Genomic DNA, 24,359 nt, shown 5'->3' on the forward strand with positions numbered 1-24,359 from the left:
ACGTCATTTCCTGTGGCTTTGATAAAGCTGGGGATCATTTCAATAGTTTTAAATGTAAGTTTCATTCAAAATACAGGGAGAATGTCCACTTGAAAAACACCTACAATAACAAAAGAAAATTTCCAATACACAAACGAATTATTTGGCATATTGCATACAAGTGTATGTCATAATAGCAAATCTTGTTTGTTAAATACTAGATAAGGAAATAAATAAAAAAATAAAACTTATAGCTGAAAGGATGTATAACAAGAACTTTACAAAATATGCAAATTATGCCTAAAATAGATTGAAGATAGCTCTACTTTTTGTTGTAATGCCTAGAGAGGCTGGTGCTATCTGATGTCATATCTTGCAGGTCATGTTTTTGTGTTATTGATCTCTGTACTGTGCAAAAATATGGATTACGATAGTCCGTGATTACTCTGACGTCCGACGGCTGTTTAGCCAGACAAGCTTGGGCCGTGGGACGTCAGAGCTCGTTCCATATCAAAAAGTGGATATTTGCCCACCCAAAATAGATGTGCTGCTTCCTCACTTCTGGGGCCAACTGAGGGCCTTGGAATTATATAAATCTCTTCATTTATGTAAGTCTTAGTCTTTAGTATGCGTCATCTTGACACTGATTTTCTCATATGTACTTTGGTCACTTGCGCGTTTGTATTTTCTCTTTGTACTTTCACTTTTATTTAGGTAGGCGCTGTTGATACTGATTTATAAAAACAAATGATCAAATCTTTGAGTATCATCTATAAACTCGGAAACTGTATATTGTATGTCTGCACTGGCTTCGGTGTTAAGTAATTCTTCTAGATCTAGATTAAGTGTTCCTGTTTTGAAATATATTGACTGGCAGAGTTTTTCTCTATCCAAACTGTAATTGTCACAAGATAATAAAAAATGTTCTACAGATTCTATTTCTCCGCAAGTACATTTGTTGTCTTCTACATGTCTGTTTATAAAATGTTGATACCCCTTTAGTTTGGAGTATCCTGATCTGAGACTGTTTAAAATATTGAAGTGTTTTTTTGATGGGAAGTCAAGTTTGATTTTTTTTGATGCATCTGGGTGATGATTAAAAAATCATCTCCCAACCTCACTAGATTCCCATTGTGTCTTCCATTTTTGTCGAGCCTTCGACTTTAGTCGAAAAAGCGAGACTAAGCGATCCTACTTTCCGTCGTCGTCGTCGTTGGCGGTGTCCACAAATATTCACTCTGTGGTTAATGTTTTTGAAATTTTAATAACTTTCCTAAACTATACTGGATTTCTACCAAACTTGGACAGAAGCTTGTTTATGATCATAAGATAGTATCCAGAAGTAAATTTTGTAAAAATAAAATTCCATTTTTTCCGTATTTTACTTATAAATGGACTTAGTTTTTTTCTGTGGGGAAACATTTCATTCACTCTGTGGTTAAAGTTTTTGAAATTTTAATAACTTTCCTAAACTATACTGGATTTCTACCAAACTTGGACAGAAGCTTGTTTATGATCATAAGATAGTATCCAGAAGTAAATTTTGTAAAAATAAAATTCCATTTTTTCCGTATTTTACTTATAAATGGACTTAGTTTTTTTCTGCGGGGAAACATTACATTCACTCTGTGGTTAAAGTTTTTAGAATTTTAATAACTTTCTTAAACTATCCTTGGTTTGTACCAACCTTGGACAGAAGCTTATTTATGATCATAAGATAGTATCCAGAAGTAAATTTTGTAAAAAGATAATAGATATAGGAAGATGTGGTGTGAGTGCCAATGAGACAACTCTCCATCCAAATAACAATTTAAAAATTAAACCATTATAGGTTAAAGTACGGCCTTCAACACGGAGCCTTGGCTCACACCGAACAACAAGCTATAAAGGGCCCCAAAATTACTAGTGTAAAACCATTCAAACGGGAAAACCAACGGTCTAATCTATATAAACAAAACGAGAAACAAGAAACACGAATATATTACATAAACAGACGACAACTACTGTACATCAGATTCCTGACTTAGAACAGGTGCAAACATTTGCAGCGGGATTAAACGTTTTAATGGGCCCAAACCTTCTCCCTTTTTCTGAAACAATAGCATAACATCACAACATATAAAAACATACGATAAAATATCAATTGGCAGACTTAACTCAATCAAAAAACGTATGATTACACAATGAACGATTTTTCTGTATTTTACTGTTAAATGGACTTAGATTTTCTTCCAGTTAATACTTCATACAGTCTGCAGTTAAAGTTTTCAAAACATTTATTAGATTCATTAACTATCCTAGATTTTTACCAAACTTGGACAGAAGCTTCTTACAATCAAAAGATAGTATCAAGAGGAATATTTTTATTGATTTTTTTCCTAATTTTTGTTGAGCCTGTGATTTACAGCAAAAGTAGGCGAGACACTGGGTTCCACGGAACCCTTACAAATTTTTTAATGACTGATGTTCTCGCCGCTTGTTTGATGTCTTGTTTTGTCGTGATTGAAGACATTTCCTCCCTATTACATGTATCTGCCTCTTTTGCCGCTGCTTTTGCTAGACGTCAGCCTGTTCATTTCCCTCTATATCAGAGTGCCCCGGTGTCCAAATGATGTTGATACTAAAACCTTTTTGTTCCAATTTTATTTTCCTGTTTTTGATTTCTTGTATGGTTTTGTGATAATTTTCTGATTTCCAATTTAAGGTTATAATGCCTATGGCGGATTGGCTGTCAGAGTATATGTTAAGTTGTTTAACATTGCGGTAATTATAATTGTCTATTTTTTCCAGCACAAGTTTAATGGCTACTAGTTCTGCTAGTAGTATTGATCCTCTGTTTGATACAGGGTACTGTATTGTTTCCTCCTCTTCATTATTGTATATAATGGCTCCTGCACCACATGTACAAGGCCCAGGATTTCCCATGCATGAGCCATCTGTGAATGCCACTGTTGTATTTGAAGGAAGTTCTTCTAATTGTTGTCTTATAAGTCTTTGTCCTTCAATGGCTTGTTCACTGGTTCTTGTTTTGGAACTTCCCAATGTGGTCCAGTACTCCGGTGCCCTTCTTATTGCACACATGCCACGACATTCATATTGCTGTTCAATATTATTTACTTCAATTGATGTTTCCTTTTTCGTATCATCTGCCTGTAGTATCATTTTTCCAATTGGCATATTGGAGAGATGTAAGTTTCCGGATTTTCATTTATGTAAGTTTCACCTACATGTACCTGCCAAACCTTTATTTTTCTATATTTTAACATTTTTCACAGAGACCCATGATTTCTCCATTTTGCCTTTCATTTTCAAAGATTATCACGTGACCACGAGAAAACAGTGCAAATGACCATAATGTAACACCTCGTTCATTTACGCTGCAAGTTTCCTAAATGTCTGAGAGCTGCCGATTGTTATCGTGGTCAGAACTAAATGCTAGTTACCGATCTCCTGTAAAGGAGGTGAAAAATGTGGTTGCTTCTAAATGTTAAACATCGATCTCCTATAAAGGAGGTAACAAAATATAAATATTTGCATATTTGAGTCTCGAGGCCACGAAATCTCTCGTAACTTGACGTCCATTTGAAAGTGAAAGTCAAAAATGAAGAAATCATGGGTCTTTGTTGAAATGTTAAAATATAGAAAAATAAAGGTTTGGCAGGTAGGTGAAACTTACATAAATGAAGAGATAAATGAAAACTGAAGAGATTGATGCCTGATTTATATAATTCTAAGGCCCTCAGTCGGCTCCAGAAGCGAGGAAGCAGCCCATCTATTTTGGGTGGGCAAATATCCACTTTTTGATATGGAACAAGCTCTGACGTCCCACGGCCCCAGCTTGTCGGGCTAAACAGCCGTCGGACATTAGAGTAATCTCGGACTAGGATTACTATTGCATGTTTTGTAGAAAGTGTTTGCACGGTTTTGGTCTGGCTTTGCATTGCATCTGTCTTGTAAAAAAGATACCAAAAGGACAGTCAAACTCATAAATCGAAAATAAACTGACAACGCCATGGCTAAAAATGAAAAAGACAAACAGTCAAACAATAGAACACATGACACAACATACTGAACATAGAAATCTGAAGAGTAAACAACAGGAACCACACCAAAAACAAGGGGTGATTGAGGTGCTCCGGAAGGGTAAGCAGATCCTGCTCCACATGTGGCACCCGTCGTGTTGCTTATGTGATAACAAATCCGGTAAATAGTCTTAATTCAGTAGGTCTCATTCATGAAAGGGAAGGGGATTGTAGTTAGGCGTAAGGAAAATGTCTAATACCATTTGTAAAACAGTTATTCCATAACGGTCAACCAACTCGTGATGGCGTCCATAAAATTTACGAAGGGATGATTTCAACTTCACCAATTGGAACTCTTGGTTTAATAGCTTCCTTGTGAGCATCAACCCTCTATTGAGAAAATCATGATTGGAAATGCAAGCACAGGAATACAGTGTTCCAGCTAGGCCATTTTCAGAGGGCACGGCGCGTGCCCTTTTTATAGTTTCTAGGGCCCCCTGCCTGTTTAGCTCACCTGGCCTAAAAGGCCATGTGAGCTTTTCTCATCACTTGGTGTCCGTCGTCGTCGTCGTCGTCTGTCATCGTTAACAATTTTTCAAACATCTTCTCCTCTGAAACTACTGAATGGATTTGGATGAAACTTAGCATGATTGTTCCTTAGAGTATCCTGCACAAAGTGTGTGCTTAGATTTTTGATCCGTCAAAAAACATGGCCGCCGTTACTTAAAATAGAACATAGGGGTCAAATGCAGTTTTTGGCTTATATCTCAAAAACCAAAGCATTTAGAGCAAATCTGACAAGGGGTAAAAATGTTCATTAGGTCAAGATCTATAAGCCCTGAAATTTTCAGATTAATCAAACAAACCATTGTTGGGTTGCTGCCACTTAATTGGTAATTTCAAGGAAATTTTGCAGTGTTTGGTCATTATCTTGAATATTATTATAGATAAAGATAAACTGTAAACAGCAAAAATGATCAGCAAAGTAAGATCTACAAATAAGTTAATATGACCAAAATTGTCAACTGACCCTTTAAGGGGTTCTTGTCCTTTAATGACAAGTTTTCACAATTTGTTCATCATATTTGCTAACTTTAAAAAATCTTCTCTTCTGAAACTACTGAATGGATTTGGATGAAACTTAGCATGATTGTTCCTTAGATTTTCCTGCACAAAGTGTGTGCTTAGATTTTTGATCCGTCAAAAAACATGGCCGCCTTTACTTAAAATAGAACATAGGGGTCAAATGCAGTTTTTGGCTTATATCTCAAAAATGAAAGCATTTAGAGCAAATCTAAGACGGGGTAAAAATGTTCATTATGTTAATATCTATCAGCCCTGAACTTTTCAGATGAATCAAACAACCCATTGTTGGGTTGCTGCCACTTAATTGGTAATTTTAAGGAAATTTTGCAGTTTTTGGTCATTATCTTGAATATTATTATAGATACAGATAAACTGTTAATAGCAAAAATGTTGAGCAAAGTAAGATCTACAAATAAGTCAATTTGACCAAAATTGTCAATTGACCTCTTAAGGAGTTATTGCCCTTTAAAGACTTTTTTCACAATTTGTCCATCATGTTGACTTACTTTAAACAATCTTCTTCTTTGAAACTGCTGTATCAATTTCAGCCAAACTTAGGCTAAATGAGTTTCAGAGTTTCAGAGTATCTAGTATAAATTTTATATTTCATTTCCTTGTATGTCAAGAAACATAGCTCCTATGGCTAAAATAGAACATAGAGAAAATGATTTTTTTTTGCTTTTGAAGAAAATAGGACCATTCAAAGAACATTTAAATAAATTGAAAAGCCAAAATAATCATTGATGAGAGATTAAACCCAAAAAATTCAGGTGAGCGATTTAGGCTCTTGAGAGCCTCTTGTTTGAAGATTGTTTGTATATTAATTTATTCGTATTGATATTGATATGATACACTAATCACTAAGTTTTGCCTGGGGAAAAGTTTATGACTTTGTTTACGACCCCAAGCTAATTAATGGTGTCATAATCTGTTGTTATAGGTACATGTAATCCGTTTATCGGATGGGTCATTAATGATCAACATTAATTCATTCAAAAAGAATCGGTCAATCTTTGAAGAAATGTGCATACAACAACTTGGGCACAATTTGCAATGTTTACCGTAGTTTCATGGAGGAAACGTATTGACAGAAAGTTGAAAACCATAATAAACTCGTTGAAGACATTGTTTTACTTGTTTCCAGTGAAATAAACAGAAAATTCAGATGTATTTGTCATTGACTGTCCTCATTTTTGATACGAAAATAACAAAATCGGCCGCCATATTGTGATCCTATTTACATCATATTTACGTACTGTTTATAATCCTCCAAAGAACGAGCACACCCGAATAAAGAAAGATTACTCAATCTGATTTTTTCCTAGCATTGAGTAACCCATTGACTCACGTTTATACCTGATCATATATATAAAAACAAAAATACTGTAAGCCTGTCAAATTTAATGAATAGTCAAGATAAGTATGTATTTAAATGATAATATATGGATATTACTCTTTCATCTGCATACACCAACTTCATATGTATATATGTTAGTTCATGCATTACTATTGTTTGTTAAATTTATTGTACTATTATGCCTCATGTGAGGCCTATAGTGAAATAAAAAGTTTCAAAGTTTTCATTTACAATGTACATATTCTAAAATATGTCTACATACTTCTTGCTTAAGAATATATATGTTTAGGTATTTTGAGTTATGGGAAAAGTTAAAGAGGGTCTTAGTAGAAGTGTTGGTAGGGTTCCTTGGTCATCTGTTTCTGTATTCTTTATTTTTGATACAATTTTTCACTGTTGCTATACATGTATATCCTAACATTGTGCATTTACTGAGCACAGCTGTTTTGTGCTGTATTGCCATTAAGCACAGCAGGGGTAGAAAGGTGAAACTGGTAAAATGTGCCAGACCATAGAAACAGAATGAAACAGGTCACCTTTCAAAACATACTGCATATAAAGCTCAACTGTGCAATGATCTAAAAACTTGTGTGACAAGCTGCTTGACAAGTTTTTCAGCCTAAAAGATAGAGTTCTATATGGGCTAATGATGTTGTTCTTGTATAACCTGTGATTCAACGAATAAACACAATGTTTGATTAATATCTTTTATTAAAACATGCCCTTTTCATATTATCATATCACACGTTAAATGCCCTTTTTAAGGATTGGCACCCTGCCCTTTTGAAATCCTAGCTGGAACACTGGTGTGAAGCTCGTCTTTAATTGCTGATAAAAGAGCTAGATGTTAATAATTTAGAAAGAGGTTTTGTGGAGCATTTTGTAATTACCTGTGTCCCTCTAGACTTCATTGCCCATTTTCATGGCATAATAATTTGTCTTTCACACGTCTCACTGACAAACAAATCAGCAATCCTGTGTCCCGCTGAGACTCCAATGAGACATACTTTGTTGTGACAATATTTTTTTCCAGTAAAATGCAAAACAAAAACAAAAATTCAAAAAAAATCTGGTCATATCTGTTTCATATCCTTTTACAGGGTGGTAAAGGGGGAGGGGCTCTGAAGTGAACAGGGAAACACATGATAAAACAATCTCTCCTATGCTAATACCTGAATATGTTGCAAAATAAAAAAAATGATAAAAAACTAAGCAGGAGAGAACAAGTTATTACTCAGCCGATCTGGAGTTCAATAAGTCATTATTAGTGTTGAGATTAATGACTTCTTCGACTTTTCATAGAGTTACAAAAAATGGTTAACTTCAGGACCCATGCACTAATATGTGGGTCTCATTGGGGTCTAAGCGTGACGCGGGATTGCAGAATTTTTCAAACATGAAAGTGAAATTATTATGGCGTGAAAACGGGAAATGAGGTCTTGCGGGACCCGGGGAAATGACAAAAAAATGAGAATTGCTTATGTACATAGTGTAAGCGGGATACGGGAATCTGACAAAAAAATGAGAATTGCTTATATAATTATGTACATATATAGTGTAAGCAGGATGCGGGAATCTGACAAAACAGTAAGCGGGATCCGGAATCGGAACCCAACATGAGACCCCCTATATAAAAAGCGTATGCAGTTGCATCTACTTGAAACTGAGACAACATTGTTGGGCAATGCTCATTTTCCTATTATTATCATGCATGGTTATTGGAAAATATGAGTAAAAAATAGAGACTATGTCTATTCATTTTTAAAAAATCTTTGATACATGTAAAAAAAAAGCTGTAAAATCAAATACTCAGAACATTTTTTATTGTCATACTAATGGTGCTATATATACAATGTAGGATAATGTAAATGTACATTGACTACAAGGTCAAATAATGAGTTTTTATTCTGTTTTATAAAGCATGCCAGTTTCAGACTTGGACATGTCCAATATTTTAAACACACTTTTTGTTGAAAATTTGAGAAAGAAGAAGACGTGGATGTTTCAAACTTTGAAATTAAATGCCTTATAAATTGTGTAATAAAGTTTCTGTCTGTCATATGTCAAATTTACTAGAAGATATAAAGGGAAGACAATTCAAAGTTTAAAAAGAAAATTAATATTTTACAAATTTTATTTAGATAAAATTGAGAATGGAAATGGGGAATGTAATGTGAGTTGGACTCATAAAAGAAAATAATAAACAAATTGAAGGAGTTGTAAATAAAACTAATTACATTTGTAAGGTAGTGTAAGATTTTTTTTTAAAAGATGTTAAGGGGAGATAATTCAAAGTTTGAAAAGAAAATTAATTGAATTATTCCCCCTTGCTGACAATAATTAAGCATCATGTTTTTTTTGAAAATTCACAAAACATAATATTGTACACATTACTTTTTATGTATGTTAAAAAAAAATTGTGACATATGTATGTACATTGCAAATACATGTACCTTTCTTATATTTTACAGGTGATACCAAAACAGTTTTCTAGTGATCCAAGATGTCGTTCAGCACCTCCAACCAATCTCTTAGCCAGCAGCTGTATACCAGCTCTGGGATGAATGCATCAGTAATGACAACACAACAACACATCAGCTTCATTCCTGTGCCACTGACTCACAATGTGGAAGTCATTCCATCAAGTGGATTTCCTCCTAGTTCTACAAACTTCAGTAACAGTCCAAACAGTGCCAACCAGGAACGTCCAAAACCACAGATAATGATACTTGAAAAATTAAAGCAATTAAGAGACGTAGGGAGGTATTGCGATTTGTTTATTGATGTTAAAGGCATGCGATTTATTGCTCACAAGTCATTGGTTGCTGCTTGGAGTCCATATTTTGATGAAGCTTTAACTAGTACAGACTACGTTGACAAAGACTTGCTGATTGTTCACTATGATAGCTATGAAGTATTTGCTGATTTTTTGGAATTTTTGTACACTGGTACAATTGCTCCAAGAGAAACAAATTTTCTCCAACTGTTACATTTGGCTGTTAGCTTCAAGATAGACTTACTGAAAAGTTATTGTGAAGAATTCCTAAGATGCAACTTACATCTGGGGAACTTTGTCAGTACTTACTTCTTGTCAAGGAAATACAGTTTAGATGAACTTGAAGAATTTCTAGTTGGATTTTTACAGTCAAATTTATCTGATGCAGTAAAGCAGAGTGAATTCTTACAAATGAAAGCGGGGAAAATTCATGCTTTACTATCTAAAGGATGCATGTTAAAATTAAAACCGGAAATGAAACTTTTTTTGGTCATAAGTTGGGTAGGATTTGAAGTTCAACCACGAGAGAAGTTCTTGGTTTTATTATTAAAACACATTGATTGGTCATCTGTTGCATCAGACTTTCTACTAGAGATCAGTCGGACTGAAAATTTCTTCACAACTCACGAATCAAGTTTATACCTTTTGCTACAAACGTTATTCAGTTCTGGTATTTCTTTGGGACCATATACTGAAACTTTCTCATCATTAAGACACACTTATTCTCATCTGCTTACAGAAGTGGTGACCTCAGGATTGATATTGCCAGAGGTTGATGATTTTATAGCGGTAACTGCAGTTGGTACAACAACAAGACACATAAAGCTCAACACAGGGACTAACACAGACAACATGCCTTACATGTACATACAATCTCATACAGCAAAGCCTGTAAGTGAATCTGATAAAAGCTTTCAACCTGAAGAGAATGAAGAAAATTTCAATGAATCAGCAGCCAATGAAAATGAAGTAACTGGTTCACAGTCTATGGAACCTGTTGAACAAGAAACAAGTAGCACAATATTGACACCAGAGCTTGAGAAAACTCCGAGCAAAAGTATAAGAGGAAAAGTGAAAAAGAAAATAAAAATTATGTCAAAAGATACATTAATAGTTAGTAGAAGTTACACTCAACCTGAATATCAGCCAAGGTCATCACCACAACCTTCAGGAGAAAGTCAAGATCAGTCAGAAAATAATACAGAAGATTCTACACAAAACATTGTGGAGGAAGATCTAGAGAAAGATGAAGAAAACAATGAAGAATTTAATGAGTTTGAAGAAGAAGAAAATGCAGAGGAAGATGAAGATTATATACATGAAATGGAGGAGGAGGGGGAGGAGGAAGATGGTAGTGATACAGAGAAAAATGAAGTGAAAAAAGGTTCCAAGAAGAAAAAGAATACCCCTATATACAATATGGTCAAATTAGAATGTCCTCATTGCTCCTATAGTACAAAGATAGAAGGCAGGTTAAGAAAACACTTAAAATGGAATCATGAAAATGATATTCTATTGAAATGCACTGTGTGCAATGCATTTGAAACAAAATCAAACAGGACATACAGTGATCATATGAAAAAACACTTTGATGGCCCGCCATTTCATTGTGAAGTATATGGATGTGATTATTCCACCGAAAAGTTCCCAACATTATTAATTCACAGAATGAAACACTTTGAAGAACGTCCATATGCTTGTGGGATTTGTAATGCCAGATTCAGAACAAGAAATAATTTGTACGCTCATAAGAAGACTCATACAGGTGATTATTATAGAAAAAGGATACCAATATTCTCGTATTAAAATTTTTGCAAATAACTGTTTGCAAAAGTGGTCAGGTTTAATACTCACTGGAAACAATGATGGTTGGTTTAAGAAATATGTATTTAAAATATGTTTGTTCAAGCATTTTCATTTAGATTAACATCTGCAATCAATAGATAGACCAGGCTTCAGCTTGTATACATTGTACATTAATGCTTAAATGTTATTGGCTGTTAGTTTACCATGGTTTACTGCAGAGTATAAAGTTTACAAGCTGAAGCCCTGCCAATTTATTGATAACGATTGCAGATGTCAATCTTAAGAACAATGGTTTAGCAAACATATATATACAAACAAAATAAGCTATCGTAAAGTGGTTTTACTAAAACTGTATATGTAATATGAAAGACATCTAAACCTATGAATTTGTATTGATGACTAGAGTACAAGATAACGTCATAAGTAAATGACGTTGGATATACAATAATGCAGCTTTACGTTAATGTTCTCTTTAGTGTGTGATTTCCAACACAAGCATTAGTAAAATTAATAAAAAAAAAGCTCTTAAAAAGAAATACTTCACCTTGTTGATATTTTACATACATGTACTGTATAAAGAATTCTCTAATCTGAAATTACTTAAACATTAAAGTACATGTACATATTATATTTTAAGCAACAGTAAGTGTCTCCTTTTGAACTGCAAGTTAAATATTTTGACCTCTTGGTTAAATTAAGGAATTGTTTCTAAATTTGATCATTTTATTTTATTTTTCAGGAAAGAGACCATTTCAGTGTCCACACTGTCCAAAGTCATTTGCTGTGAAGAACACACTTGATCAACATTTGGTAATCCATGATGACCTTCGGCCTTATTTATGTGACTTTTGTGGATTTGCAACTAAATATCAATCACATTTAACAGCTCACAAAAGAACACACACAGGTATGTTTAATTCTAAAAAAAAATTAGAAGTATATCAATACCTCAAAAGAAATGTTGGGATTGATTATGGGGATGATGGTCCCTACCGTTTAGGAATTAGGGGCCCAAAAGGGGCAAAAAAAAAGTTTTTTTCTAGTGAAAGGATTATAACTTGTGTATTAGTATTTTGATCACTCTGAAATTGTACTGAATGTTAAATACCACAGGTTAAAAATTGAGATTCATTTTGGGGGTTATGGTGCCAACAGTTTAGGTATTTTATAAGGGCCAAAAAGGGCCAAAAACAAGCATTTTTGTAGTATCCGGACAATAACTTGTGTGGAGTCACTGGAGTGTATGGATATCTCTGACATTGTACCATAATGTTCCACATAACAAATTTAAAGGGAAGTCTGGAAATGAGTTTGGGTTTAATTGCCCCAAACAGGCAGGAATGAGGGGCCAAAAACAAGCATTTTTCTTTTTTCTAGACAATAACTTGTGTTTAAGTAAATGGATCTCTTTGAAATTGTACTACAAGGTTCCATACTACAAAGGCTTGTAATGAGTTGGGGATAATTGCTCCAAAGAGGGATTAAAAAAAATGTTTTTAAGGGAGGTTCATATTTTTTTTCAAAATTTTTTCAAATTTCAAATTTTGAAAAGTTTCAAGAAGAAAAAAGAAACTTTCAATTTCACATTGTAAAGCAATAGATTTGTAAAATCTTGACATTTGTTTTGGTGTCAGAAACCTATATTATGTCAAAAAATTTATTGCAATCTTAATTCAGACAGTATCAAGCTTGAAATTTGTGTCCAAATTTGCCCCAAATGTAACGGTTCAATCTCGGCAGTAGTATCAGGCTGCGCTCAGTGAAGCAATTTATTATAATTATAGATCAAATTTTATTTGTGAGGGTTTTTTTCTGCATTTAAAAATATTTTAATAGCAGTAAATGTGAAGAAAAATAAGATGGAATACAGAACAAGGTAAAACATGTTCTGCATGAATAGAAAAAAAACCATAGGAAATCGGCATTGACGCCTTGAATTATTGGTATACATGTACTGGATTTATTTATCATGTTCTATATATGAAAACAACCAAATCAATTTTTGAAGATGATTTTTTTAAAGAATGTCATTTTTCTGTTTACTTTAGGTAAATATGGTAAAAGATATTGAACAGATATATCATGTTCTTGAGGGGTAATTGCGAAAAATACCTGTAGAGAGATTGTTAAATTTCACGAACCGATAGGCGAGGAAAATTCATTCTCAAGACTGGTATTTTTCGCAAATACTCCTCAAGAACATGATATATCTGTTTAATTACACTGAATGTTAATGTACTAAAACGCAATGATGATCATGACGTAACAAGCGTCCAGTCGGATAGAGTATTTTTTGGCAAATACCATGGCAGAGAGGGTAAAAAAGGCATATCCTTTTAGCAAATACCCCGGCAGGGTTAAAAATGAACGATATTCATTTGATAACAGTAAATTGCTGAAAAATACACTGGCTATCAACCAATCAAAACCCTGGATTCTTACATAAGGTGTAATTAAGTTAGTAATATAAGGCATTACTGATACAGAAATGGATGAAATTTTTATTGAATCTTTAAACATCCAATGCCAGCAATTTCTCACCTACATGCAGTGTTTGAATCTGATCTCTATTATTTCTAGCTAGGGTTCAACTTCCTTCACTAAAGTATGGACTCAAAGCGAGGTTATTATTTTGTAAGCTGTGTTTGCAGTATTTCAAGTTTCCACTTATGAAAAGGGACATTCATGTTAGTTTTCAACGAAATTAAAAAAATAAGGTCTTTAGCACACCCTTTTGTTTGTAATTTTTTTCTTATTGCAGGTGAAGTTTTCAAATGTGAACATCCAAAATGTAATTACACTACACCAAAGAGAAGTCAGTTAAAATGTCACATGCGAACACATCTTGGTATACGTAGCTATGTTTGTGTAGAATGTGGTAAAAGTTTTATAGAGAAAAGTCATCTTAAGAGACATGAAAAAATACATCTAAGTGATAAACCTTTTAAATGCAATCTATGTGATTATAGTACAAATAGAAAAGACAAATTAAAGTATCATTTAAATAAAAGTCATGACCCAAATGGAGAGAAAAAGACCAAAGGTCGTCCATCAAAACCCAGGATAAGAAAACCTGTTAAACAAATACCACCACCGATTATACTGACTGAAGGAGGAAAAATTCAAATACCGCCACACAATTTAATAATGACTCAATCAAAATTAGGCATAGATCAAGCAGTGTATGTTAAAAACTTTGATCATTCTGGTTATACAATCCAGGGTATTACTGACAACCCAGGAGCACATGCTCTCACATTAGAAGAAATTAGACAGGCTCAGTTTGGTCATGGGAGTTTAGAAGGTGTGACAATTCAAGTGCCAATCACAATGGAACATCTGGTCATGGCTCATGATGAGATCAATAAAACTTCTACATCACGCCCTCTACCAGCCACTAGTCCAGTGACCCCTGTGACCTTGATTCCTGAAGATCATCAGACATACATACAGAATGTTATGACACAGGTTCCTATGACCTCTGCTGGACAACAGACCACTACTCAGAGTCAAGATTATAGCCAACTTGGACCATTCATTCAAGCTTTATTTTGAAATACATGTAGTGTAAAATCTTTGTAAAAGTTTGAGTTTGCTTCTGAAAGTATTAGGATTTCAATATTTTGTTGACATAGAATCCACCTCTGTGAGCTCCTGAAAGGCTCCAGCCATTTTTAGAAAAAAAATTGTTTGGTTTGATGATTTGATTTTAAAATATTTTGACCAATAAAAGGGGGAAAAAATTCTTGTTGAGTTTTTTTTGTCATTATAATATAAGTTCTAATACAAAATTTGTTTGTTAAAAATAATGTGGAGCAGGGTAGGTACCTTTTAGATTTGAAAACAAACAAAACCCATCTCAAAGTGAAACAGTCATGAAAAAATAATTATGCTTTTTGGGAAGTTGCAATCTTTGTTATCATATTTTATTTTGTTCTGTGGTCCATTGGTGCATTTTAAAAAGATATTATTGGATGATTATTTATGTATATACCTCCTGACTGTGTTCAAGAATTGTTTATTGTTACTGTTTAATCCCAAAGTCATTGTGTAGGCTGCATTATGTGTGGAAAGATAAACAGTACATGTATAAGAGACTCCAATTTGTCAATATTTTTCTACTTCTATTGATCTTAGGTCATATAGGTTATGATTTATTGTTCCAGGTTTGGGTATTTAAAGAGTAACAAGAAGGCAAGTTTTGTTTTGCCATATATATGTAACCATGTTATTTTTTGTTTTGGATTTTGAACACATGAAATATGAATAAAATAAATCTTTGTTATAATTTCTGTTATCTGAATCTGCACGTATTTATTTGTTTGTATTTTTTTTTATTATTATTGTTATTATTATTAAATATGAAAAGAATGAACAATGCTGAAATGAATTATTGTACTACATATGTGTATATTGTGCGACTGACTGTAAAATTCATTATCAAAAAGCGTATATACATGTATCCGAAAAATTTCACGCATGTACGTAATTGATTCAGAAAGAAATTTTGTTGATAATATATTATAATATGAAAAGATGTATATACATTATTTTTTGATTGCTTACGATTATGAATATAGTTATTAAAAAATTTGCGCGATTTTTTTTTTATCTTCCCTCAATATTTATGTAATTGTTTTCACCATTCACATATATAACAAATTAACTGTTCAGTATGAAATATCTTGAAATGAATTGAAATTATTATTTGTTGTTAGTATGAACATGTATACTCATTAACAGAATCAATAAAAGGACAGAATGTTTCATACTTTTAAGTAATTAGAAGAGGTTTCTCTATAATGTTATATATGCTTCTTTGTCCACTTATGACAATTAAAATTTTATAATATGTTATATTTCAATTTCTCTGAAACTACATGCATTAAAACTGGTTCTGACCACTTTCATTATTCTTGATGTTCCACACTTGAATAAATTTGTCTCCTGCAATTTCCTGCCAAATATATTCTGAGTATTGCACTTTAACTTTTCCATTAAATATAGTTAGTAAATACTACTTCTACCACTTAACGATTGTGACAATAATATTTGTCTAACATCAAAAGTTGCATTTTAATGTATGTAAATTTAATTGTTTCAAATGGATAAATATTGAATCAATTAAATGGTAGAATTTTAATTTATATATAATATATATATAAATTGGTTTTATGTCTTTGCCCATCCTTCATCGGTCCATTTGGCTGTATGGTCATCTGTGTTTCTGTCTGTTCGCCCCATGAATTGTTTTTGTCACACTTTTTTCAGGAACTACAAGCTTTCAGACATTTTGTATCAAGCTTCATGTGAGCATTTGATTGTTTGTGATATGCTTTTTCCCATCATCCCTATCAACTTCCTATTAACTAAATAGGGGTAATAGAGGGTAAATTCAACTTGTTACACACCACAGTCCACTGTTAGCAACAGCTTTTCAATTTTGAAATATTTGAAATTAAAATGTTAAGAGTACGAAATATAGTCATTGCAGCAAGTTAAAATTGAGTTTCAACTTATTTGATGATAGATGGTTAAGATCAAAAGTTATTAAGTTCTGCTGCAAAGCTATTTGATATAGAAATAAGAAGATGTGGTATTATTGCTATTAGGAAAACAATCTTGTAGAGTTCAAATAATGAAGATAAATGCAATTATATTATGAATTAGCCACTGTGCCATAAAGTCACCTATAACAGATCCAGAAAAGAAAAGATAAAAAAAGGTTCAATTGAAAAACTGACTGCCTAATTTGTACAATACAATTTATGAAAAACTATTATAAAACATCAACAACAACCACTGAATTACAGGCTTCTGATTTGGGACAGGCACATATAAAGAAGGCAGATGAGTTAAACAAATTGTTAGTCCTTAACCTTTCCCTATCATGAAACAGTAGTGTTACATCACAACATAAGAACAAACTAAAAATCAGTTGCAAATGGCTAAACTCAATGTAACAGTTGAAGCACAAGCAAATCAAGTAACACATGTGTGCACATGCTGAAATGTCTCACATGTTTTACTTAACATTGAATTTATGTTGAAAGTCTGTTACATGAAGGCTTTACTACAAGTATCACATAATCTTAACATTATCAATGTTCTTTGATAAAGAGGTCATGGAAGGATGATCCAAGCCAGACAGACATGTACACCTCACAATCATTCCGTACACCAAATATCATTGAAATATTACTTGTAGTTTTTGATAAACTGACAAAATTACAAAAATGATTCTCTAATGAATCATGAAAATAAGGTCAAGGTCAGATAATAACTGCCAGACATGTACACCTTATAATTCAATACACCAAATATAAATAACCTATTGTTATTAGTATTTTCAGAAAACGACCAAAATTCAAAAATCTAACATTAAACAATGAACTTTGAAAAATTCAGGGTCAGATAATACTGGCTAACAGACATGTCCACCTTGCATTCATTCTGTACACTAAATATAGATGGCAAATTGCATATAGTACATGTACTCCAAAAACAGATCAAAACACAAAAACCTTACATTGACCAATGAACCATGAACATGAGGTAAATTTCTGATAACCATGTACACCGTCCTTCATTCCTTACACCAAATAAAGATGACTTATTGCTTATTTTACTTGAAAAATAGACCGAACACAAAAACTAGACATTACCCAATGAACCATGAAAATGATGTAAAGGTCAGATAATACCTACCTGACAGACATGTACACCTAACAGTCATTCCATAAACCAAATATAGTTGACCTATTGATTATCCTACTTGTAAAAAACAACCAAAATATAAAAAACTTAACATTGACCAATGAACCATGAAAAGATTGATAATTGCCATTAACATTGAAATGTAGTAATTTTGTGTATTTAAAGACTGTATTGAAACATTGGCATAATGCTAGATCTTCATGTGAAGTAAAAGAGTGTGCTGATAAAATTGTAAGACAATTATAGACATCAGGAGGAATACAAAAGACCTCAGAATGTTACAATAAGCAAAACACATGGTAAATATCCAATAAAATACCAGTAGTTTTGTCAACTGCACAATCTGACAAAGAATCTCACATAAGCTTGAAAGCTGTTAGAACAAGTCTCACAGGAATGCTTTCACAAGGTGTCCATGTGCCACAATAACCAAGTCTCTGGTCAAGTCAGATGCAAATGACACTCCTTATTCCCGATCTAGTTCACTACAGTATCTTATAAGTCATGCCTGTATTGTATGGCTAATTCCAGATCTCAAAAACAGGTATTCTTCACATATATTTATTGATATTATAAAGCTTATAAATAATAAATAACAATTTACATAATTTCAAATTCATTCATATTTTTTATCCAACTGCAATACCAGCTCAGAGTTTATAAGATTTTGTAATACATGACTCCACTCCTGACAATGTTTAAGAGTATAGAACATAGTTAGTCACTTTTCACAATATATACGAGATTATATATTCTTTTTATAAGTGGAGAGAATTTTATCATATCCATTTTCTCCATATATAGTTTGCCTTTTTACCTTTCACATATGATCATTACAAAAAACCTGATTAAATCTCGATTGTTAAAGTTTCTTGGATTAGTTCAGTTATGAGACAATTATTTGACTTAAATCCAAAAACAGGTTTACATTGTATATGTTTTGGTAGGAGATTATTTACAATTCACAGATGACTAAACATATATTTATTTTGAATTCAAAATTCCCAATGCAAATAATGTATGCAATATTATTTTATATGGACCAAAATCTCTATTTCATATTCAATTTAAAATTCTGAACCTGGATATATCTTCATAATTTTATGTTTTAAAAGTTTTTGCAGATACCAATTTTCATGAATTGAGGGAAATAAAAAATTTGTATATTTAATTTCATGGTTTTTATCAAAGTTTGAATGTATATGCCAATAGAAAATTTGCACTTTAGTGAACCTGATTTTTTTAAACCAACCAAATTTTGTATCCAATGAATAATGATGAATCTCCAGTATCAGTGGAGGCTGGGGTCACGACAAGCAAACCTTAAGTTGACGAGACAAAAGTTAAGCTCCTGTCCAACATCTTAGCCTTGATGACAACATATAACTGCATGCCCTAAGTCTAGGTATGCATACTAATGAGCTATAACTTGATCCCAATCAATTTGATTTGAAAAGACTTCAATATCTAACCATCGTTCATAATTTTGTTTAAAATCTTCACAAAGTTCAAGATCTTCTCCCAACACACTTTGTGTACAATTATCAACTGGTTTAAAATCTGGATCCGTTCCATTGTTCCCATAACGTCTGTTGTTAAATCTGTCCACACAAGCTCGTAAGGCACATTCCTCAGCTTGGAAATCCCATGGTCTTGCATCCATATCTATTAATAGATAAAAGAGTTTATAAATGTCAAATCAACCATTAGATTGTTTTATATTTTACCAAGAGACATAATGTAGTTAGTTTATTCTTTAGATCCTATCCATTTCCACATAAACAATTTATAATATATATACTAGTCAACAAAAGAAGCGATACAAGACTTTGGAATAAAATTTATTAAAGATATTAAATGTAAAACAAAATGAGATACACTATTTTAATGAGCTTTCATTTGCAATGTATGCACATATGATAATGAAAATCAAAACCTGTTGGAAAGTATCAAAATTCCGTGTAAACGATCGTAGGGTGCAAATTAATTTTGCGGAAAAGTGGATAAAAAATCGACACACAATTTTATAAGTACTAAATGAATTTTCAAATTTGTTTAAAAATATTCAATATGCTAATGAAGTTATGATCATATTGTAACTCATGGGTTGAAATATTGCTTTTTTTTTCAATTTTTTGTTAAAAAAAAGGTGTTTTTTGAAATCTCAAAAAATGCAAAAAGAAAAAAATGTTTTTGCCTCAAATCAATGCTTTAGATATGAAAACAACACACTGTTAATTTTTAACCTTTCAGGTAAGCTTTAAGATTGTTACCGTTTTTTTTTCTATCAGGTAAAGGACGACATCAAAAGTTCAATGTAGGATAAAAAAAACTTAATTTACATAGTTTTTTCACTGACCCCCCCCCCCCCCCCCCTTAACTTAATTTGGGAAAAATTGATTGACCAATAGGGATATATGTAAAATCGATTTTGGATTAACAAAACTTGCAGCAATGTTGACCCCCCCCCCCCCCCCCCCCCCCCCCCCCAAACTATTTGATTTAAGTTTTTTATCCTACATCGATCTTTTGATTTCGTCCCTAAATCAATTGATAATGTATTTTTTTTAATGATTTCTTGTGGGCCTGACTTTGCTTTACAAATAAACAAAAATACTGTGTGATTTTTAAAAAAGAATTGATGGGGCAAACATGGTCTTAACCTTTAAATGAGAGTTGGAACTTCTGCGTTTTAAAATAGTCATTTTAAGTAAATTTTGTCAAAAAAATTCAAATAATGCCAAATGAAGTCATCAAAGCAAAAAAAAAATGATTTCTAAACGGATTTATATTTCCATGGTTATTAAGTTTTACTACCTTAAATATTGGTCTTCTAAACGGAAAACTTCATCTTGAAATTTGAAAAAAAAAATTGTGTTTCGTTTCTTTTGTTGACTAGTATATATTCAGATTTTCAAATTACAAAATGTATAAATTTTCAAATCAGATCAGAAATTAATTTTTACAGTGTCTTGCAATGTTTCAAAATTGAAACCCCATGAAAATTGAAAACAACATGTTATAATTTTACATGTTAGAGAGTTCTTTTGAATTTACCTTGAACAGGAATGCTCAAGCAGAACATTGCAGGTCAAGGACCCTTAAATGGAGATTCATATCTTCCCCTTTGTTTTCAATTTAAATCTTTCTTTTATGACCTGATTGCAGTTGAAAAACTACTCTATGAATGCTATAAAATGTCTTCCACTTACCATTACCAAAAGCCCAGTCATCATTTAGTCTGTGTCTGACTTTCTGATAAATAGCTGACATTGTTTTCATGTTACTCTTTCTCCATTGTCTACCTAGATACTTAGTTTGCATCTTCAGTAGTTTTAGAATATAAAGCTGCATCATTGCTTGTTTTACTTTCAATCCTCTTTTTAAGATTGGTGCCGATTTGAATACTACTAGCATCTGAAAAGTATGTTTGTTACATTATAACAATCTCAAAGCAACCAGTTTTCTGATACTGGTAACTATCACATTTCAGCTTTTGTTTTTTTTTTTTCTTTTAAAGTTATACAAGAAAAAAATCTCACCAATCCAGTGAATTTTGTTTTAATCCTATTTTTTTCCCTTATTTTTTTTTTTTTTTTTTTTTTTTTTTTTTTTTGCATTAAAAACTTAATTCAATTTGAAAAAGAGTTTCTTACAAATGATATGAAATTTAAGTCTACTTGAAAAAAAAAACACTGTTTGTTGGGATTCCACTTTACTTTCTTCATATTTACTCAATATCAAGTTAGTCCCTCTATTTACAAAGCAAATTTGAATATGGTGAATTGATCACACTATGTCATATAACCATTGCAAATTTGCAACTAATGATTCTGAAAATGTTTGAAATCGGTCTCAAATCCTTACCATTGTTCTTGAGTGCTTCCACTTTGTGAGTTTATTGAGAATTCTCAGTAGATTTATACAAGAAAAGAGATTCCTCCAACAATACTGCTGATTGTCACCATTCTCCTGTAAAAAGATGATTCAAATTATATAAAATTTTCTAAACAATCACAAGTCACAGTCTTGAATAACTCTTTATAAACATATATATACAGATTTATCTCAATCAATATTTATTACCAGTAATGCAGATAAATTTATTTTTGTGGATTTTGGAAAAAATGTTTATTTGTGGATATTTGATCAAGTGCTCCTGCCAAAGTCTGTAATCAAGCATTATTAAAAATGGATACTTTATTTAACATCTAAATTAGTAACTATTTCACATAAAAATTTTAAGTTTTTTAACAGCTGTTGTATGTCTTGTAAGGAATTTTAAAACCATTTCTTTAACTTTATACAACTGAAATAATTATATAGAACAGTTGATTGACTTACCAATGCCTCTGCTGTCAGTTCAACTTGATCTCCAATTACACAACACGGGAAATCTAACACTGGTATACTGTATCAAAATAATGAAAAATAATATAAGTGCAAATCAAAGGTTTTTTTTAATCTTAAAATTAAAAAAAAACCAGAAAGGTATTTCTCTTCTTTTTTTTTCAGCTGTTGGGTTACTGTTTCGCAGATTTTGATCCCACTTTATCTTTTATTCAAATATGAATTCTCACTTTATTAATGACCTGTTTTAATTTCAAAACTTAATTTTTATTCAGTTTCAAATTTGAAATTTGTTTAAAAAAGTAACAGAAATTCTTTGGAAGTAAAATATTAACATAATTTTCAAAGAACTTACCTATTTTTAGCACCAATGTAGGACATGATATTCTGGTTGAAAAACTTGAGCACTAATGGTATACAGTTGGCAAACACAAGATGTTGACTCATAAATTCAAACTGAAATCAATAATGCTAGTCATTAACATTTTTAAGTTCAAACATTTGTGAGAATTTTATGTAAAAGATAATTCAATTTCCTTTAATATGTAAAAAGATATTTCTTTTGATGACCTTTATCATATTATGGTGGTACCCAACACTTTCCCTAAAATTAATTTAATGGCTCATTTAATTTTCATAAAATTTTAACGAAGTATTTACTTTGACCCTTTTACAAAATTATAAAAAAAATCATAAAATTTGAACCAAGCGTTTTATCAGAAAAATTACACTGGTTATATAGCAGTTTGACAAACACTAATTTTGATCATTGAGAAGCTTTAGATTGCCTTCTAAAAGCAACGTAATTAAAACGTTTAGCTGATATTACAGAGTTATCTCCCTGTAGTGTAAGGTACCACCTTAAACAGCTTTGGTTTAAGCTCTACAGCAATTGTGACTTACAACTTTTGACTGTTCTGTTCCAATCAGGAAATAAAAGATATACTTTTAAGTACCAGTCCGCCTAAGAATCAGTTAGTCGTGATAACATGACCAAACCAGATGCTCCGCAGGGCGTAGCTTTATACGACCGCAGAGGTTGAACCCTGAACAGTTGGGGCAAGTATGGACACAACATTCAAGCTGGATTCAGCTCTAAATTTGGATTGTGATTAAATAGTTGACACAGCATAGGTTTCTGACACAGAATGAATGTGTTCTAATGAACTTAAAATTTTTGTTTTCTCTTAGAGCAATTCACTATGCTGTTGAATATTAATCCTCTCAAAAAAATGTTTGAAGAAATTTCCATTCTATTTATGAAATTTCATTTCAAATGAGAAAATTGAACCCAATTTTTTTAATCACATCCCCCTTTCCCTTATTCCAAATTAATCTCAATTAAATTTCTAATGGAGTTTGCAACAATAACTACTCATTTAAATACATCATAAAATATTAAGATGTAAAAAAACTGCTTGTTATCACTGAATGGTAAAGATTATTTTAATTTATCAGTTGGTAGTAAAAAGTGAATATACAAAGATTTGAGTTGATTCTGGACAAAGAAAGATAACTCCAATTAAAAAAAAATATTGCTATTTCACAATATTGTGCAATTAGATATTTCTTGCCATTGTGCAATACTGTGCAATTGAAAAGACTTGCTATTACACAATACTTAATATAATATTTTAGATCCTGATAGGGACCAACTTGAAAACTGGGCCCATAATCAAAAATCTAAGTACATGTTTGGATTCAGCATATCAAAGAACCCCAAGATTTCAATTTTTGTTAAAATCAAACTAAGTTTAATTTTGGACCCTTTGGACTTTAATGTAGACCAATTTGAAAACAGGACCAAAAATGAAGAATCTACATACACAGTTAGATTTGGCATATCAAAGAACCCCATTTATTCAATTTTTAATGAAATCAAACAATGTTTAATTTTGGACCCCGATTTGGACCAACTTGAAAACTGGGCCAATAATCAAGAATCTAAATACATTTTTAGATTCAGCATATCAAAGAACCCAACCGATTAATTTTTTGTCAAAATCAAACTAAGTTTAATTTTGGACCCTTTGGACCTTAATGTAGACCAATTTGAAAATGGGACCAAAAATTAAGAATCTACATACACAGTTAGATTCCGCATATCAAAGAACCCCAATTATTCAATTCTTGATGAAATCAAACAAAGTTTAATTTTGGACCCTTTGGGCCCCTTTTTCCTAAACTGTTAGGACAAAAACTCCCAAAATCAATACCAACCTTCCTTTTATGGTCATAAACCTTGTGTTTAAATTTCATAGATTTC

The 24,359-nt window shown here is 32.1% G+C and overlaps 3 protein-coding genes across 6 annotated transcripts in view; 1 reads left to right on the forward strand and 2 right to left on the reverse strand.

Moving 5' to 3' along the window:
* Positions 1 to 2: 2 nt before the first annotated feature.
* Positions 3 to 15,763, forward strand: LOC134700316 (uncharacterized). Of its 2 annotated transcripts, none has more exons than XM_063561664.1 (4): positions 3 to 54; positions 8,916 to 10,985; positions 11,766 to 11,933; positions 13,788 to 15,762. In XM_063561664.1, exons 2-4 carry the CDS (start codon positions 8,948 to 8,950, stop codon positions 14,579 to 14,581), a joined length of 3,000 nt encoding a protein of 999 aa, XP_063417734.1. In that variant the 5' UTR covers positions 3 to 54; positions 8,916 to 8,947; the 3' UTR covers positions 14,582 to 15,762. The 2 variants fall into 2 exon arrangements, with proteins under 2 accessions (XP_063417734.1, XP_063417735.1); XM_063561665.1 differs by lacking the exon at positions 3 to 54 and adding an exon at positions 74 to 162 and having other exon boundaries at positions 13,788 to 15,763.
* Positions 2,536 to 3,156, reverse strand: LOC134700414 (ribonuclease H-like). The gene has a single exon (XM_063561810.1). It carries the CDS (start codon positions 3,154 to 3,156, stop codon positions 2,536 to 2,538), a length of 621 nt encoding a protein of 206 aa, XP_063417880.1.
* Positions 15,764 to 18,290: 2,527 nt separating the features above from the next.
* LOC134700395 (striatin-interacting protein 1 homolog) overlaps positions 18,291 to 24,359 on the reverse strand; it is a 31,739-nt gene continuing 25,670 nt past the window's right edge. For all 3 annotated transcript variants that reach the window (XM_063561783.1, XM_063561782.1, XM_063561781.1), the window contains 5 exons: positions 22,449 to 22,549; positions 22,088 to 22,154; positions 21,611 to 21,715; positions 20,956 to 21,160; positions 18,291 to 19,408 (listed from right to left, as the gene is read on the reverse strand). In XM_063561783.1, coding sequence (XP_063417853.1) covers positions 19,158 to 19,408; positions 20,956 to 21,160; positions 21,611 to 21,715; positions 22,088 to 22,154; positions 22,449 to 22,549 — 729 coding nt within the window. In that variant the 3' untranslated portion in view covers positions 18,291 to 19,157. The remainder of the gene's footprint in view (positions 19,409 to 20,955; positions 21,161 to 21,610; positions 21,716 to 22,087; positions 22,155 to 22,448; positions 22,550 to 24,359) is intronic.

The sequence above is a fragment of the Mytilus trossulus genome, unplaced genomic scaffold, assembly GCF_036588685.1.
Source record: "Mytilus trossulus isolate FHL-02 unplaced genomic scaffold, PNRI_Mtr1.1.1.hap1 h1tg000138l__unscaffolded, whole genome shotgun sequence".
NCBI lineage: Eukaryota > Metazoa > Mollusca > Bivalvia > Mytilida > Mytilidae > Mytilus > Mytilus trossulus.